Source organism: Gorilla gorilla, chromosome 7 (assembly GCF_029281585.2).
Source record: "Gorilla gorilla gorilla isolate KB3781 chromosome 7, NHGRI_mGorGor1-v2.1_pri, whole genome shotgun sequence".
Taxonomy (NCBI): domain Eukaryota; kingdom Metazoa; phylum Chordata; class Mammalia; order Primates; family Hominidae; genus Gorilla; species Gorilla gorilla.
Window position 1 is genome coordinate 149,094,659 of NC_073231.2, and position 18,089 is coordinate 149,112,747.

The following is an 18,089-nucleotide window of genomic DNA, read 5'->3' on the forward strand; positions in this document are numbered from 1 at the left end:
GGAAGGGGCGGGTCAGCGGGCGGGCATTTCCTGCCGGTGCCTAGGGCCGAAGGGGACGCTGGCACTGGTGGGGAGCTGTTGGGGGGTCCCGCATCTAGGGCTCTCCTTTCCTGCCTCCGGCCCCCGCGAGGGGCGCGCGCCTCTCCCCGCCCTCCAGCAGTCCTGGTAGGGCCCGGGCGCGTCCGCGCTGTGCAGCGGGAGGTCCTCGTCGCTCCTCGTCTCCAGCCAGGTACTCACTGGGCTCCTGCCTGCCGCCTCCGGCCCAGGACGCGCAGCGTCGGTATGGGCCCCGCCGCCTCCCCGCACACCGGCGCTCCAGAGATGTGGCAAGACCCGGCTTTGAGCACCTGCCGGGCGCCGGCCCTGAGGCCGACCTAGCTCCGCACGCGGGCCGCGGGGCTCTGCCGTTGAAAAGGGGAGCCTCTAACTAGGAGCACGCACGGGACCCTGGCGGGCCCCTCCGCCTGGCTCAGATGCCTGGCATCTCAGGCCTTGGCACAGCTGGCAGGCCGCGAACCCAGCAGGCTGTTTTAGTGCAGATTGCCCCTGAATCTCAAGCCCACTAATGTTCCAGTCTCTCCATGAGACCCAGATCCCTGAAAGTAGTGGACGGAGGCGCCAGGGTGAGTGAGGTTTTCTAGGCAGCCCTTACCGCCCACGGATACCCAGAGCTTCATATTACAAGTGAAGGGTCCTCCGCCCAGAGAGGCGACGGAGCTGCGCTGGAGTTGCACGACAGAACCAGAACCCCAGTCTTCAGGGGTGTGGCAAGCGTGGGTTGCGCTGTTTGTAACTAGCTAATCACTCCTGTCTACAGGCCTGTGAGGTGAGGCCAAGAAAATCGCTATGGTCCAATCCGTTTTTGGTTTTTGCGTGTGGGGTTTTTTGTTTTGGTTTGGTTTGGTTTTTTTGTTTGTTTTGAGACGGAGTCTTGTTCTGTCGCCAGGCAGGAGTGCACTGGCGCGACCTTTGCTCACTGCAACTTCTGTCTCCTGCGTTCAGGCAATTCCCCTCCCTCAGCCTCATGAGTAGCTAGGACTACAGGCACGTGCCACCACGCCCAGCTAATTTTTTGTATTTTGGTAGGGACAGGGTTTCACCATGTTGGCCAGGATGGTCTCAATCTCCTGACCTCGTGATCCGCCCGCCTCGGCCTCCCAAAGTGCTGGGATTACAGGCGTGAGCCACCGCGCCCGGCCAGTCCACTCTGTTTTTAACAAATATTTTATTTCTGAGGGTGGGCAGCGTGTAGAGAAGTGAGTCATTCCAGTCTCTGCCAGTTAGCACCTGCCAGCCTAAGTTGAGTCGACAGAGCCATTATGGAGAATGTTCCCTGACCACAGTATGTGACTAGGATTTGGAGATAAAAAAGATATGATCCTCACCTTCAGGAGCCCCTGTCGCATAAGGAGACTGCCATGTCAGTGACCAGCCACACGTGCAGTGACAAGTGTCTGGAAGAAGGAACAGTGCTATACAGCACGGAGGACCCCCACACAGGCCCTGGACAGCAGGCGTCAGGTGCTGTACAGCACAGAGGACCCCCACACAGGCCCCGGGTAGCAGCCGTTAGGCTCAGTGGGTTCACAAACCACTCCCCCCGCCCCGCCGAGGAGTGGAGTCTGCAGAGAGCCAGATAGGTTCCCACCGTGCCCTGGAGAGCTGCCGTTTCTCCAGCTCCGCCCTGCCCATGAGGCAAACAGCTGGTCAACTGGTCTTCTGTGCTGGTTCTTGGTTCTCACCTTTGTTTCCTACCAGAGCTGGACCCCGGCCCCAAACTCCAGCCAGCTTGGGCTGTGATCCTCTGTCCTGGGCACGAGGGCTCCCCCTGCCCACCCCAGCAGAGATGCTGCTTTATGCCTGCATCCTCCCTCAGCACACGTGGCTTTCATCTTCAGTTCTGGCGCCTCCTCCCACACGCCACCTCTAGATAGAGCCCTAGAAAGTGATGTTGGCCTGAAACTGAGTCACATTCATCTAAACATTTTCCTGTAGGAAAGACCAGACCCTCTCCTTGTTGAGATAGGAAATCTGTAGTGAGTTTATGTGTTACCTGCACTCATGAGGGAGAGGAGGGAAGGCCACCAACCTCCTCTCAACAAAGAGAATTCAAAGTATTTATGTGTTGAGTTGTGTCACTTACGACATGCATATAAGCTCCACTTTCTACCTAGGCTCAACCCTGGCCTCAAACTCCAGCCTGGTTGACCAAGAACTAATACAAAGGGTACGGAATATTATTTCTTAGAATATGACTGGGCATGGTGGCTCCCACCTGTAGTCCCAGCTACTCAGGAAGCTGAGGTGGGAAGGATGTGACATGAGGGGGTCTGCTGGCTGCTGTGGTCCATGGCAGGGGGGCAGCCCTGGTTTCATGAACTCAGAACCCAGCCTCTGGGTGATGGAAGCACCCTCCACTGGGCACGTGTGGCCCCTGCAGCCTGTAGCTCCAAAGCACGGTGACTGGTTCCAAGCCCAGTATGGTGGAGAAGGAGACTAGGGCAGGAACCAGGGGGATTCGGGGGTGGAGGAGGGAAGCCGCGGGGCAGTTGGTGGGTACATCAGATCCTGTGGACACGGCGTGCAGACCCCGAACCCTGGCAGAGGAGCAAGGATTCCTTGGTGAGCAACTGATCCCTTCATCGAGACAAGGAAAGGCTGGGAGAGAGTCAGGTGGGGCTCTGGGGAGATCAGCAATTCCGTTTGAGACACTCTTGGGGGAACACATGGAAAGGGAGGGGCCGCACCTGAATCCCACATCCCCTGAAAGGCAAACCTTTAATCTGAGGTTCGTGTTCTTGCTTCTCCCCAGCACCAAGAGGATGGTGGCCCTCAGCCTCCTGGTGCAGAGCATCAGTCCCACGCTGGGAGTGTGGAGAGGTGCGTGGGAAGCAAGGCATTGAGGAAGTGGGGCCAACAGAGAGGTCAGCAGCCCCTTAGCCCTCACGCTTCCAAGGAACAGAACGATGGAGAAGCCTGCAGGCAGAAAAAAGAAGACGCCGACCCCGAGGGAGGAGGCAGACGTGCAGAAGAGCGCGCTCAGAGAGGAGAAGGTGTCTGGGGACAGAAAGCCACCTGAGTGGCCCACTGTGCCCAGGAAGCCCCGCACAGAGCCCTGCCTGAGTCCTGAGGACGAAGAGCACGTCTTTGATGCCTTCGACGCTTCATTTAAAGATGACTTCGAGGGGGTTCCCGTGTTCATTCCTTTTCAGAGGAAGAAACCCTATGAGTGCAGTGAGTGTGGGCGGATCTTTAAGCACAAGACAGACCACATTCGCCATCAGAGGGTCCACACTGGAGAGAAGCCCTTCAAGTGTGCGCAGTGCGGGAAGGCCTTCCGGCACAGCTCTGACGTCACCAAACACCAGAGGACTCACACGGGAGAGAAGCCCTTCAAATGCGGGGAGTGTGGGAAAGCCTTTAACTGCGGCTCCAATCTCCTGAAACATCAGAAGACGCACACCGGGGAGAAGCCCTACGAATGCACGGACTGTGGGAAAGCCTTTGCCTACAGCTCCTGTCTCATCCGCCATCGGAAACGCCACCCTCGGAAGAAGCCCTGAGCCGGGGCCATCTGCGGACTCGGGCCCTGCAGTGCAAGCCTCGCCGGATACCTGCTCCGTGGCTCCCTCGTGTTCAGCGTCTGATGGGGGCACAGGGCCGTGTGCACTGTGTTCCGTGCCCTGGGGACCCCCGGAAAATCAGCCCAGTCAGATGTGGGAACGTGCCAACGAGTGAGAGACCTTTCCACTGCAGAGAATCTTTGATCAAGACACTGCAGTGACGTAGAAGCCACCAGAGGCTCCTTGCAGCCGCAGAGCATTTTCCAAGTTCCCGATGGCGAACGGGGCTCAGCACCAGAGACCAGGGGGTATTCACTGCCATCCATTGGACGTGTTTGGGTCACCTCAGAGCACCCAGCAGGAGAGGCTTCTGGTGTGGGCAGCCCAGCACTTCCCACTGCCCCCTGCCTGTGATGTCCACTCTGCTTAAGCCTTTCATCTGCCGCTGAAGGCCCCAGTCTGGACTCTCTGCCCTCTGGGTCCCCGAGCTCTGCAGCGAGCCCTGGGACCATTCATCCCTGCCCAGCCAGCTTCAGTGCCCGGGGCCGCTTGTCCCTGCCCGGCCTCTGTGCCCCAACTGTGCTTGGTCCTCTGGCTTCTCTCCTCCTGCTGGAGCGCCAGTCCCTGAGCTCAGACCCCCGTCCCCGGAACTGGGCCACACCACGTGCCCTCTTGGCCCAGCCTTCCTCCCAGAGAGGCGGCCCGACTTACCTGGATGGACTTGAGACAAAGATTCCTCAGGACCTTGGACACCACCACCTGCTGAGCTTCCTGCACCAGCCACGCGGTGGGGCCCCTGGGGTGCCCTCGGCAGCTTCAGTCCAGCCTGCATCTGCCCCTCGGCTTTCCGACGTGGGCGGTGGGCCCCAGCCCCACACACCAGCCCGGCATTCAGGTTAGTCCTACTTCTTCATGCCTGTACCCAGTCCTGTCCCACCCCGTGGCAGGTCCACAGGCCTGTGCCACCCTTGTGTCCATCCAGGAGCAGTGTGGACGGGATCCTGTGCTCTCTAGGGACTGTGGTTTATAAGAGGATAGCAAATGACTTTGTAAACCAGGAGGTAAGGTTTTTTATTGGGAAATGTTGGCGCCTATGTTTTCAGCTGTTTAGACGTGAAACACTAATCACGGCCCTAGTCTTTGGGGATTCTGTCCTGGAAGGAGGGTCCCGATTCGAGCTGGAGATGGCCTTGGCCTTGTCCATTGAGCAGTCTCAGAAACGGACTAGGGCACTCTGCCCGGATGATGGAGAGCAGTCCTGTCTGGGTGGAAATGTTTACTGGGTTAACACATTTTTCCTGCCGCGGTCTTTCTGAGGGCTGTAATATTCCTGCCTATCTGTGTAGGCCCCATACCAGCTTGGCCACTGTGGGGTCACTTGGAAAGGGAGCCTCTCGGCAGGCCTCCCCTCCCACTGGGAGGTTGCTTCAATCCCTCTGCACTCAGACGTGTTGGAAGCACATTCCACACGCAGAGTGTGTCTCTTCTCCCGGCTGCTCCCGCTGCTGGCCTGGCCAGAGGAGCCTGTTCCATGGCAGGGGGTCCTGAGTGCTGCCACTTGTAGTATCGTGGGGAGGCTGCTCGGCTCCCAGCCTCTCTCATGCCCACTGCCCGTGGGCTGCACTGACAGATGTGTCTCCTCACTTCCCCTTCCCCGCAGAAATAGAAATAGCCTAGAACTGGAAAATAAAACTCCCCTAAATCCCAGAACCACACTGTCACCCACACTAGCTTTGCCTCTGGCCTGGTTAACTTTCTATATAGCAGGTCCCAGAGCCCAGCCCGTCACCTGCTCACACTGGGTCCTGACCAGCAGGGCAGCATCTCCCAGATGGCTGTAGGGCTCTCTGAGGTCGGGTGACACTCAGTGCCTGGGCTGGCTGCGGACCCAGGCAGGCTGGTCCACCCGGAAGGCCCCACCCCACCACGCCCCCATGGCATTGCTGGTGTGGCTGTGCTCGCCTGCGGGCCCTGCCTTGTTTGGGTTGAGGCTGTGTTGGCCTTCATCAGACGTGTTGACTGGGGGGGTTCTGCTCTCGGGACGCACGCACTGGAGGGGCCTCCCTGGCACAGGTGAGCAGGTGAACCACCAGAGGGGAGCCGTGGCGCCTGTGGCCTCCTGATGGTCCTGCCGCCTCAGTCGCTGCTGGAAGCACGGCCTTCGTGGCTTCTCAATGGCCCGTGGTCCCAATGGGGGTAGGTAGGTGGCAAGTCCCGTGGTGTCATGTACCTGCCTCTGTGATGACTGTGTCTCACACTATTGGGCGTGTGCTGGGGAGGCCAGTCTTCCCGTGGGGCTCCCCAGGGCTGTGGTCAGCCCACTGCCGTCAGCATGGGGGTGAGGGGGTGAGGGAGCGAGGGGGCGGGCAGCCTCAGCCTCACCTAGATAGACTGTCCCTGGATGCCACCGGCGGACCACGGCCAGTGTTGACCCCCACAGGGCAGAACATCCTGGTGGGCCCCTGGCCCGGATCTCCTTATGCACCGTTCCTGGTATGTCCTGAGGCTGGACGGCCTCAGCCAGCTGTCACCAGGAGAGGAAGACTGGCACTCCCAGAAATGGACATATCAGGAGGTGAAATTGTTCAGAAGCAGGCATTGGAGCACATGTGATGTGTGATCCTGGATCGGAAGAGTTGCTTTGAAGGACTTTGCTGGGATGTTTGGCCGACCTGGAGTGTAGACTCCAGGCACAGTCAACTGTAGGCACAGTCGGCACCAGTGCAGCAGGGACGGGGCAGTCCTCACTGACGTCCTCCTACTGCAGATGCACACTGAGGCTCTTAGCCGCAGAGCGTGACATCTGCAGTTCATGCCAACGGTGTGTGCATGTCACCGGAGAGTGACAGAGGAGACTGGCTAAATGTCAGTCGTGGGGAATCTAGAACACAAGCTGGCAAACTTCTCCGATGAATGGTCAGGCAGGAAATATTCTTGGCACTGCAGCCATACAGCCTGTGCCTTAGCACCCACAGGGGACCACAGAAGGTTGGGGACCACTGCTTTAAACAACTAGCCCTCCCGTGAAGAGCAGGTCCCCACTCTGCTGTGTAGGGCAACAGCAGATGTCAATGGCATATGAATGAACGAGCGTGGCTGTGCCAATAAAACTTTATTTACAAACGTAGGAGGTGGGCCAGATTTGCTTGCTGATCCTGTCCTAGGTGAAGGGTGCATTCAAGCTCCTGGTATAGTTTGGACGTCTGTCCCCTCCAGATCTTATGTGGAAATGTGATCCCCAGTGTGGGAAGGGGCCTGGCAGGAGGTATTCGGGTCACGGGGGCAGATCCCTCGAGAATGGCTTGGTGCCCTCCTCACAGTAATGAGTGAGCCCTCACTCTTGAGGTTCACTGGAGAGCTCGTTGTTTAAAGCAGTGGTCCCCAACCTTCTTGGCACCTGGGACCAGTTTTTTCCATGGACAGGGAGTGGTGTGGATGGTTTGAGGATGAAACTGTCCCACCTCAGATCATCAGGCATTTGATTCTCATAAGGAGCGTGCAGCCTAGATCCCTCGCACGCAGTTCACGGTGGGGTTCGTGGTCCAGTGAGAATCTAATGCCACCGCTGATCTGACAGGAGGCGGAGCTTAGGCGGTAACGCTCACTCGCCTGCCACCCACCTCCTGCTGTGTGACCCACTTCTAACAGGCCATGGACCCGTCTTGAGGTCGGGGACTCCTGCATTAAAGAGCCTGGTGCCTCCTCCCGTCTCTTGCTCCCTCCCTGCAGCCTCACCAGAAGCCAAGCAGATACCTGTGCAGCCTGCAGAACCGCCAGCCACGTAAACCTTGTAACAAAAACTTACCCAGCCTCGGGTGTTCCTTTATAGTAACACACAATGAACTAACACAACTCCCAGTCCTTGCACACGCTCTCTGTGTCTTAGTGTCCTTCAGAATTAGCTGTTGGCAGGGAAGAGCCGGCGTCAGGAGTCAGGAACTCGGACACAAGAAAGAAACCAGGGGGCGGGACAGGGAGCTGCTCAGGGCAGGCATCCTCTGCTGTCTGTCAGGATGTGCCAGGGAGGGTGGCAAGTGTGGACACGGCTGTCTAGGATGGCCCAGGAGACTGGCACGCATGCCCTGGTGATGTCTGCATTTGGTTTGATTTTACTTATGATAGTATGATTGTTGCTTTTCCCGTTACTGACAATAGGGAGCGTTACTTTTTTTTTTTTTTTTTTTTTTGAGACAGAGTCTCGTTCTGTTGCCAGGCTGGAGTGCAGTGGCACGATCTCAGCTCACCACAACCTCCACCTCCCGCAGTCAAGCGATTCCCCTGCTTCAGCATCCCGAGTAGCTGGGATTACAGGCACGCACCACCACGCCCAGCTAGTTTTTGTATTTTTAGTAGAGACGGGGTTTCACCATGTTGGCCAGGAAGGAAGCATTACTTTTAATGCCTGCACAATGACCAGTTGAATTGAAAAGGCACAGGTGACTTATCCACTTCCCAGCATGGGCATGTGGGCTGTTTCCAACCTAGGTTATTATAAATAATGCCACAATAAATATCTTTTCCATATTTAGGGCCAATAGGATGGATTCCCAGGTGTGGATTGACATCTTACCAAATGTCAGCCCCAGGTCATGCCCAGAGAGACGCCTGCAGCAGCGCACGGCTGGCAGGACCACCTCGGCCTCTCTAGCAGCAGGCAGGTGGGTTCCTGATCCTAAACTCACACTTTGATCTGATGTCTTTGATTTCTAGGACGGACGTAGGGGGTCAAGAGCATAGCTCTCAAGTCAGGGGCTGTGGACTTGACCCTCACTCTGGAACTCTGGGGCCTTTGCCTCAGTTTTCCCAGGTGTGAAATGGCGATGCTGACAGTGCTTAACCCTACAGGGTTGCCGAGAACCAGAGCCTTAATACGTGACGTCGTAAGCACACTGCTGGATCCTACTAACTGTGTGACCGTGTCAGCTCGCCCCGCATCTGGTGTTAGTGAGATCAGGGCTCGCCCCGCGTGCTGGAGTTCTTGAGACCAGAGCTCGCCCCGCGTGCTGGAGTTAGTGAGATCAGGGCTCGCCCTGCGTCCTAGTGTTAATGAGATCAGAGCTCGCCCCACGTGCTGGCGTTAGTGAGATCAGGGCTCGCCCCGCGTGCTGGAGTTAGTGAGATCAGGGCTCGCCCCGCGTGCTGGAGTTAGTGAGATCAGGGCTCCCCCCGCGTGCTGGTGTTAGTGAGATCAGGGCTCGCCCCGCGTGCTGGAGTTAGTGAGATCAGGGCTCGCCCCGCGTGCTGGCGTTCTTGAGATCAGGGCTCGCCCCGTGTGCCAGTTAGTGAGATCAGGGCTCCCCCCGCGTCCTAGTGTTAATGAGATCAGAGCTCACCCCGCGTGCTGGAGTTAGTGAGATCAGGGCTCACCCCGCGTGCTGGTGTTAGTGAGATCAGGGCTCGCCCCGCGTGCTGGAGTTAGTGAGATCAGGGCTCCCCCCGCGTGCTGGCGTTAGTGAGATCAGAGCTCGCCCCGCGTGCTGGAGTTAGTGAGATCAGGGCTAACCCCACGTGCCGGCGTTAGTGAGATCAGGGCTCGCCCCGCGTGCCGGAGTTAGTGAGATCAGGGCTCGCCCCGCGTGCTGGCGTCTTGAGATCAGGGCTCGCCCCGCGTGCTGGAGTTAGTGAGATCAGGGCTCGCCCCGCGTGCTGGCGTTAGTGAGATCAGGGCTCGCCCCGCGTGCCGGAGTTAGTGAGATCAGGGCTCCCCCCGCGTGCCGGCGTTAGTGAGATCAGAGCTCGCCCCGCGTGCCGGAGTTAGTGAGATCAGGGCTAACCCCGCGTGCCGGCGTTAGTGAGATCAGGGCTCGCCCCGCGTGCCGGAGTTAGTGAGATCAGGGCTCGCCCCGCGTGCTGGCGTCTTGAGATCAGGGCTCGCCCCGCATGCTGGAGTTAGTGAGATCAGGGCTCGCCCCGCGTGCTGGCGTTAGTGAGATCAGGGCTCGCCCCGCGTGCTGGAGTTAGTGAGATCAGGGCTCCCCCCGCGTGCTGGCGTTAGTGAGATCAGAGCTCGCCCCGCGTGCTGGAGTTAGTGAGATCAGGGCTCGCCCCGCGTGCTGGCATTAGTGAGATCAGGGCTCGCCCCGCATGCTGGCGTTAGTGAGATCAGGGCTCGCCCCGCGTGCTGGCGTTAGTGAGATCAGGGCTTGCCCCGCGTGCTGGCGTTAGTGAGATCAGGGCTCGCCCCGCGTGCTGGCGTTAGTGAGATCAGGGCTCGCCCCGTGTCTGGTGTGAGATCAGGGCTCGCCCCGCGTGCTGGCGTTCTTGAGATCAGGGCTCGCCCCGCATGCTGGTGTTCTTGAGATCAGGGCTCGCCCCCCGTGCTGGTGTTAGTGAGATCAGGGCTTGCCCCCCGTGCTGGTGTTAGTGAGATCAGATATTGGTTCACACACGAAATGGGGGCCATGCAAACTGACCGCCTTGGATACTTCTCCAAGGAAAAGATGAGAGAGCTGGCTTCAACAAAATCGTCATGGAAAACAACAAAAGATACATTTTTGGGGCCAGATGTGGTGACTCACATCTGTAATCCCAGTGCTTTGGAAGGCCGAGGCAGGAGGATCACTTGAGGCCAGGAGTTCAAGATCTGCTTGGATGACAGAGCAAGACCCTGTCTCAAAAATAAAAGATACATTTTTTTAAATCCACTTGGAAATTTTTTTTAACGTTTACGGTTATGAGAAAAATCGCACAACCAAAACAAAACCAGTCTGCCATCTTTTTTGCCCCTATCATTTGGCACAGACAGACGAACTCCTGACGTCACAGCAGGACCAAGAACTGAAGCCGGAGGCACAGACAGATGAACTCCTGATGTCACAGCAAGACCAAGAGCTGAAGCCGGAGGCCGTCTAGGCTGACCTCTGCTTCGGTGTCTTGTTTAAAAAAGCTTTTATTCCAGGAAGAGAAAACCTATGTGACCCAGGTCAAAGATAAGACACTTAAAACTCAGTGATCATACGACTTAACAGAGCACCTGAGGGCAGTGGGAGCCAAGGGCAGTGTCCAACCCTGCATGCTTCTGTTGCTGTTAGGAGAGGAGCTGGAAGTCAGGAGGGAAGCACCCAGTGTAACAGTTAGAAGAAGAAAGGCCCAGGCCGGGCACGGTGGCTCACGCCTATAATCCCAGCACTTTGGGAGGCCAAGGCAGGTGGATCACCTGAGGACAGGAGTTCAAGACAAGTCATGGCTAACATGGTGAAACCCCATTTCTACTAAAAATACGAAGAAAATTAGCTGGGTGTGGTGGCGCATGCCTGTATTCCTAGCTACTTGGGAGGCTGAGGCAGGAGAATTGCTTGAACCCAGGAGGCGGAGGTTGCAGTGAGCCAAGATCGCGCCATTGCACTCCAGCTCGGGCAATAAAAGCGAAACTCTGACTCAAAAAAATAAATACATAAATAAGTAAATAAAGCCACTTATTAATACAATTAATGGAAACAGACACCATTGAGGGGACAAAAGAGCTAAGAGTTGGTTCTTTGAAAGGACTATTAAAATTGACATCCTCTGGCAAAATGACTAAGAAAAAAGGAGCAAATCACCCATCAGGAATGAGAAAGGAAGACAGTTCAGCCACATCCGATGCTGAAAAGGTGAGAAAGGCCTGTGCTGACGAAGAGAACTCCACCAAAACGGTTCGACCATCAGGAGGAAAGTCACGTGGCAGCTCAGCTCGAGGAGACACGCACACAGAATCCATCGCCGTGACAGAGATTGTGTGGATGATTCAAGAACACCAAGTCCAGGTGCTTTGCACGTGAGTTCAAGAAACAGCTCCAGTTTTACCCAGACTCGGAGACAGACAAGAAACACACCCTGTGTTATTTTCTGAAGTGAGTATAATCTGGATATCAAAATTACAGTTCAGTGTCACTCATACACATATACATGAACAAAGGTACTAAGCACTTGCAGGCCAGGCATGGTGGCTGATTCCTGTCATCCCAGCACATTGGGAGACTGAGGTGGGAGGATTGATTGAGCTCAGGAGTTTGAGACCAGCCTGGGCAACATAGTGAGATTTCATTTCTAATAAAAATTAAAAATTAGGTATGGTGGCGTGCACCTGTGGTCCCATATACTCGGGAGGCTGAGGCAGGAGGATCAGTTGAGCCCAGGAGGTTGACACTTCAGTGAACTGGGATTGTATCACTGCATTCTGTTCTGCAGACGTGAGCAGGAGTGATGGACGCCTCTTCCAGGCCTGGCCTCCTGAAATCTTCCCTGTAATCATCCACTGTCCTCCCTTCCTGTGACTGAAAGAGAAGGACTCAGAGATGGCAGAGCCACACACCAAGAGAAGGAGCCATGTCCTGGAGTCGCCCTCGGGAGAGCCTCAAGACCCTGTCGTGGTGTGAGCAAGAAGGGGGGAGGCCTCCTGAGCCAGACGCTGACATGCGGAGGTTCTTCGTTATCCCAGCCACCGTTACTTACCCTGACCACTGTAGCAACAAATGACAAACGTTCAGAATATGTGCAGCATTCATAGGAACCAGGATTTTTAAAGACAAATATCTAAATAGAAAAATGGCCAAAACAGGAGTTCAAGACCAGCCTGAACAACGCAGCGAGACCCCATCTCTAGAAAAAAGAAAAATGGGCAAAAGTCACAGAAGAAAAAAACATCCATGGCTCGTAAATACCTGAAAACATGCTCAATCTCTTTAAAAATCAGAGAACACAAGTTAAAACAACAAAGAGATCCAATTCTGTGCCCGACAGCGTGGTAAAGACAGCCAGGTCGGATTCGGATCCTTGCATGGGACGGGCGGGGGTCCTCATCTGCTGCTGCGGCACCAGGCAGCAGCACAGTCTGGAGAGCAGCCTGGTGTTTTCTGGCAAAGGCGAAGATGTGCGTTCCTGCTGACCCAGGAGCCACCGGTTGACTTCCCCTTGAGAAACGTGTGTGCGCACAGCCAGAGAGAGACACAACAGCGTTCATGGCGTGCACTGTCAGGAGCCGGAAAGAACCCAAATGCCTGTCGGTAGCGAAGCGGGTAAATCATGGTCTGTTGGTCAGGGGAAGCTGTTGGCACAGTGGCCGCGCAGCCAGCCAGGACCCACGTCAACACCTATGTGACAGACACACACTGAGCAGAGAATGTAAGGCACAGAAGACACACGGCATGATTTTAACCACCGCAAAGTTCAAAACCAAGCAAAACTACACAGTGTGGTGTTTGGGGATACATGTGGTCCAACTGCAGAGAAAAGCAAAGGCATGGTTCACACTCAGAAGAGAGGGGCCAGCACAGGGCATGGGCCCCTGGGTGGTATCTCGTGCTTAAACCGGATGGAGGGTGAGTGGGCATTTGCTCTAGCGCGGTTAAAGGATCATGTCATGTACACTCAGCTTACACATCTGACACCCTCCCACCTTCCTTAACGTTTTTAGAAAACAGGGAGCACTTCCTCATGAACCTGGTGCCATCCAGCCCTGGGGTGCACGGGTTAACGCCCACTTCCACACCCCCCACTGATCTTGAGGCCCCCCCGCCCCCAACCCTGGCCTCTGTTGCCCGCAGGTGCCTGTTTCCACTCAACCCAAATTTAAGCCATCTTCTTGCTTTCAGAGTGTGGTCTTTACCAACAGAGGAACCGGGTAATCACCGCACTTCTTATGTATTCAGAAGATATTTCTCGTCCTTTTCAGGCTGGTAGAGCAGATCACCCCCAAAGCAAGAAGTTCCAGATGAAATATGCATAAGAAGCAACCTCAAAACTAACAAAAAAGATTCGCACATTCCTCAGTTAGAGGAGGAGCAGAGATGAAGAAAAGGAGAAGAAAAGCGCTGGAAAGAGAAGAAAAGGAACCTCCTTCTGTGCAGCAGGCTCCTGGCCCAGGGAGTGCGGTGTGCGGCAGAGTGCGTGCAGGGAAGCTGTGAAGTCGTGCAGGGAAGCACCCTGTGAAGTCGTGTAGGGAAGCACCCTGTGAAATCGTGCAGGGAAGCACCCTCTGAAATCGTGCAGGGAAGCACCTTCTGAAATCGTGCAGGGAAGCACCCTGTGAAGTCGTGCAGGGAAGCACCCTGTGAAGTCGTGCAGGGAAGCACCCTCTGAAATCGTGCAGGGAAGCACCCTCTGAAGTCGTGCAGGGAAGCACCCTCTGAAGTCGTGCAGGGAAGCACCCTCTGAAGTCGTGCAGGGAAGCACCCTCTGAAGTGCAGGGAAGCACCCTCTGAAGTCGTGCAGGGAAGCACCTTCTGAAATCGTGCAGGGAAGCACCCTGTGAAATCGTGCAGGGAAGCACCCTCTGAAGTCGTGCGGGGAAGCACCCTGTGAAATCCTGCGGGGAAGCACCCTGTGAAATCCTGCAGGGAAGCACCCTGTGAATTCGTGCAGGGAAGCACCCTGTGAAATCCTGCAGGGAAGCACCCTGTGAAGTCGTGCAGGGAAGCACCTTCTGAAATTGTGCAGGGAAGCACCCTGTGAAATCGTGCAGGGAAGCACCCTGTGAAATCGTGCAGGGAAGCACCCTGTGAAGTCGTGCAGGGAAGCACCCTGTGAAGTCGTGCAGGGAAGCACCTTCTGAAATTGTGCAGGGAAGCACCCTCTGAAATTGTGCAGGGAAGCACCCTCTGAAATGCCTAGAAATAGCTGCCGGGCTTTCACTTGGTTCCCAAATTTCTTCAAAGGTCAAAACCATCACAGTGGGCAACTTTACACCAGTGACCCCAGTGTTCACTGTCCTGAGGCCACTGCAGAGCCATCCTAGTGGGGCAGTGGGCGCAGGGCGGGGACTCCTGACTCCGGTGAGGTCACCCTGGAGGGGAGTCCCAGGAATCAGCCTGATGTTCAGAATGCCTTCCTGGCATCTCAGAAGTGTACCGGGGGAGACGTGAGGACCTTTCAGCCAAGTGTCAGCGTTCTTATTGCAGGAGAACATTAAAGCCACAACCCAGAAACTTCTCAGGAGCATGGCGCACCCACACCAGCCCCGGGCTTCGCCTGGACAGCACCTCCTGGGCCTCCCTGACCAGCAGACACCATCCTTCCAGCCTCTCTTGGCCACCCGGACCAGCAGGCACCACCCTCCCAGCCTCACGTGGCCACCCTGACCAGCAGGCACCATCCTTCCAGCCTTGCTCAGTCACCCTGACCCAGAGGGCTGCCCTGACCAGCGGGCACCATCCTCCCAGCCCCACTTGGCCAGCCGAGCTCTGTAGGCCTCAGAGTGCAGAGAATCTTGAATGTTGTGACTTTGCTCTGCTGCAGGGACCTGCCATGGAGTGTCCCTTGTGCGAGCATTTTGAGAGCTATGCCAGCATCCGTCCCCGCAGGCCCCATCCCTGAGCCATTTCTCAGGAGAGCAGGAAGGGAGCAGGGAGAGGGGCGCTCCCAGCCAGCCCCGGAACCAGAGGTCTGGGGACGCAGCCGGCCAGCCCTCGTTGTCTGGGCTTCTGTTTCCTCTTCGACACAGGGAAGCAGGGAGGGGCCGATCAGCGACTTAGGCCTGTTGGCTGTGGTAGGGTCCACCTGCGTTTCTGGGGAGCCCACGGACCCTGGGGTGTACCTGGGTTTCATTCCCAGTGATCTCTCTTATTGGTCCCCATTTGGGGCGCTGAGATGTGATCGTTTCTTTCCTGTGAATGAGCTGAGGTAAAAACATGCTGGGGAGGAAGATGGGCCCTGGGGGCAGCGAGCTGCGCCTCTGCACCGGGAGAAAGGCCGTGTCCCCAGAGCTGAGGCGGTGGTGGGCAGGGCTCCTGTGAAGCCGGGGCAAGGCAGGGTGTCTCTGAGGTCAGTGAGGAACAGCTGAGGTCCAGGGACGCGGGAAGGATGGAGTGAACTCCGGGATGGGGCCGGCAGGGAGCCTCATGCTTACAGAGCCTGGTGTCAGCACTCTCCTGGTTTCCTCCGCAAACCTAGCCACGTGGTCAGGGAGCCCGGGCCTAGCAGACGGCCCCCACCTTGACAGAATCCCCAGGGTCGTGCGTGGTGGTGGGGGTGACTTCACAGCCGAGACCGGGCCTAACGCTGCTGTCCCGCAGTCACCCCTGCAGGCGGCTCAGGGCAGGGCTCCGGCCTGACGGGGGTTCCTGCACACGCCTCTGAGCCGGCAGCCCCTACCCGCACCCCTGCACCTTCCACGCCCGTCTCCGGCAGCCCCTACCTGCACCCCTGCACCTTCCACACCCGTCTCCAGCAGCCCCTACCCGCACCCCTGCACCTGCCACGCCCGTCTCCGGCAGCCCCTACCTGCACCCCTGCACCTTCCACACCCGTCTCCAGCAGCCCCTACCCGCACCCCTGCACCTGCCACACCCGTCTCTGGCAGCCCCTGCCCGCACCCGCACCCCTGCACCTCCCACGCCCGTCTCCGGCAGCCCCTGCCCGCACCCACACCCCTGCACCTCCCACGCCCGTCTCCGGCAGCCCCTGCCCGCGCCCGCACCTCTGCACCTCCCAAGCCCCTCTCTGGCAGTCCCTACCCGCACCCGCACCCCTGCACCTGCCACGCCCGTCTCCCGCAGCCCCTGCCCGCGCCCGCACTCCTGCACCTCCCACGCCCATCTCCGGCAGTCCCTACCCGAACCCGCAACCCTGCACCTCCCACGCCCGTCTCTGGCAGCCCCTGCCCGCACCCGCACCCCTGCACCTCCCACGCCCGTTTCCGGCAGCCCCTGCCCGCACCCGCACCCCTGCACCTCCCACGGACGTCTCCAGCAGCCCCTGCCCACACCCGCACCTCTGCACCTCCCACGCCTGTCTCCGGCAGCCCCTGCCCGCACCCGCACCCCTGCACCTCCCACGGACGTCTCCAGCAGCCCCTGCCCGCACCCGCACCCCTGCACCTCCCACGGACGTCTCCAGCAGCCCCTGCCCGCACCCGCACCCCTGCACCTCCCACGCCCGTCTCCGGCAGCCCCTGCCCGCACCCGCACCCCTGCACCTCCCACGGACGTCTCCAGCAGCCCCTGCCCGCACCCGCACCCCTGCACCTCCCACGCCCGTCTCTGGCAGCCCCTGCCCGCACCCGCGCCCCTGCACCTCCCACGCCCGTCTCCGGCAGCCCCTGCCTGCATCCGCACCCCTGCACCTGCCACGCCCGTCTCCGGCGGCCCCTGCCTGCACCCGCACCCCTCACGGCTGTCTCCGGCAGCCCCTGCCCACGCCCGCACCTCTGCACCTCCCACGCCCCTCTCCGGCAGTCCCTACCCGCACCCGCACCTCCCACGCCTGTCTCCGACAGCCCCTGCCCACACCCGCACCCCTGCACCTCCCACGCCCGTCTCCGGCAGCCCCTGTCCGCACCCACACCCCTCACGGCTGTCTCCGGCAGCCCCTGCCCGTGCCCGCACGTCTGCACCTCCCACGCCCCTCTCCGGCAGTCCCTACCCGGACCCGTACCCCTGCACCTCCCACGCCCGTCTCTGGCAGCCCCTACCCGCACCCGCGCCCCTGCACCTCCCACGCCCATCTCCGGCAGCCCCTGCCCACAACCGCACCCGCACCGCTGCACCTCCCACGCCCGTCTGCGGCAGCCCCTGCCCGCACCCACGTCCCTGCACCTCCCACGCCCGTCTCCGGCAGCCCCTGCCCGCACCCGCACCCCTGCACCTCCCACGCCCGTCTCCGGCAGCCCCTGCCCGCACCCGCACCCCTGCACCTCCCACGCCCGTCTCCGGCAGCCCCTGCCCGCACCCGCACCCCTGCACCTCCCACGCCCGTCTCCGGCAGCCCCTGCCCGCACCCGCACCCCTGCACCTCCCACGCCCGTCTTGCCCTGGGGCCCAGGTGCAGGTCTGTGAGGAGGGCAGCCCCGTGCTCCCATGGCCACCGCTCAGCCAAGTGGATTCAGCGAGGGTTTTCAGTGTTTGCGCCTGTGTCCCCATGTGCCTGTTTCCTGGTGAGGCTGGACGCCTGGCATGTCTGAACACTCACATTCCCCAGGCATGCATGTGCAGCTGCCGCCGCCACCCATGTACTGTGGCGCTGACCCCTCCTGTAACAGCTGTGATCTTGGCCTCTCGTGTTGGTGGCAGATGTCCCATTTCCCCATTACTTTCTGTTGTCCAAAAGTTTAACTGTCCTGCCAGCCAAAGCTGCTGAGCATTACTCTGATAGACCATCAGTCCTTGGTAAGTGTCCTGTGCATCTGGGATAAGCATCCGTTTATTTTCAGCTGCGCTTTCTGTGACTTGCTCTGCGTGTGTCCTCGGTCCACGTGGGCCGTTGCGCTGGTTCCCAGCCTGCCCGACACACTCACTGCGACGCCTCCCTTGCCTACTGCTTGCTGGCTTCTGTGTTCTCTGCAGTAAACATTGATTTCTGACTCGAGTGCTGTCTTCATTGAGCTCTCTGCACTCTGGGGATGCAGTCAGCGACCCCACAAAGGCTACCGGCTTCCTCCCAGGGAACAGTGCAGGTGCTGCTTCCCAGGACCACAGGACCCTGGCTGGTCACTGCCTGTGATGGGTCTCCGCAAGACCACTCCCCATTAGCCAGACTCACAGGAGACTGACACATAAATGAGAAAGTTGTTCACTAACTCACAATGGGAGCAACCCTTTGCAGTGCGGAAAT

General features: G+C 58.4%; 3 protein-coding genes across 6 annotated transcripts in view; all 3 read left to right on the forward strand.

Annotated features, from left to right (window-relative positions):
• Positions 1-17,838, forward strand: ZFP41 (ZFP41 zinc finger protein). 4 transcript variants are annotated; one of them, XR_010134843.1, is made up of 3 exons: positions 1-1,521; positions 2,813-4,458; positions 13,216-17,838. XR_010134843.1 is itself a non-coding variant. In XM_063708937.1 (2 exons), exon 2 carries the CDS (start codon positions 2,967-2,969, stop codon positions 3,561-3,563), a length of 597 nt encoding a protein of 198 aa, XP_063565007.1. In that variant the 5' UTR covers positions 1-229; positions 2,813-2,966; the 3' UTR covers positions 3,564-7,363. The 4 variants fall into 4 exon arrangements, 2 of the variants coding, with proteins under 2 accessions (XP_063565007.1, XP_055204389.1); XR_010134842.1 differs by having other exon boundaries at positions 1-826; XM_063708937.1 differs by lacking the exon at positions 13,216-17,838 and having other exon boundaries at positions 1-229; positions 2,813-7,363.
• The window catches only part of GLI4 (GLI family zinc finger 4), a 27,808-nt gene continuing 14,065 nt past the window's right edge, over positions 4,347-18,089 (forward strand). The window contains exon 1 of the mRNA XM_055348408.2: positions 4,347-4,458. The gene's annotated coding sequence lies outside the window, so the exon portion shown is untranslated. The remainder of the gene's footprint in view (positions 4,459-18,089) is intronic.
• Positions 4,395-18,089, forward strand: part of ZNF696 (zinc finger protein 696) — a 63,748-nt gene continuing 50,053 nt past the window's right edge. Inside the window, exon 1 of the mRNA XM_063708936.1 lies at positions 4,395-4,458. The gene's annotated coding sequence lies outside the window, so the exon portion shown is untranslated. The remainder of the gene's footprint in view (positions 4,459-18,089) is intronic.

Coding starts and splice junctions, on each gene's coding strand:
- ZFP41 (XM_063708937.1), top strand. CDS start 2,967: ATGGAGAAGCCTGCAGGCAGAAAAAAGAAGACGCCGACCCCGAGGGAG.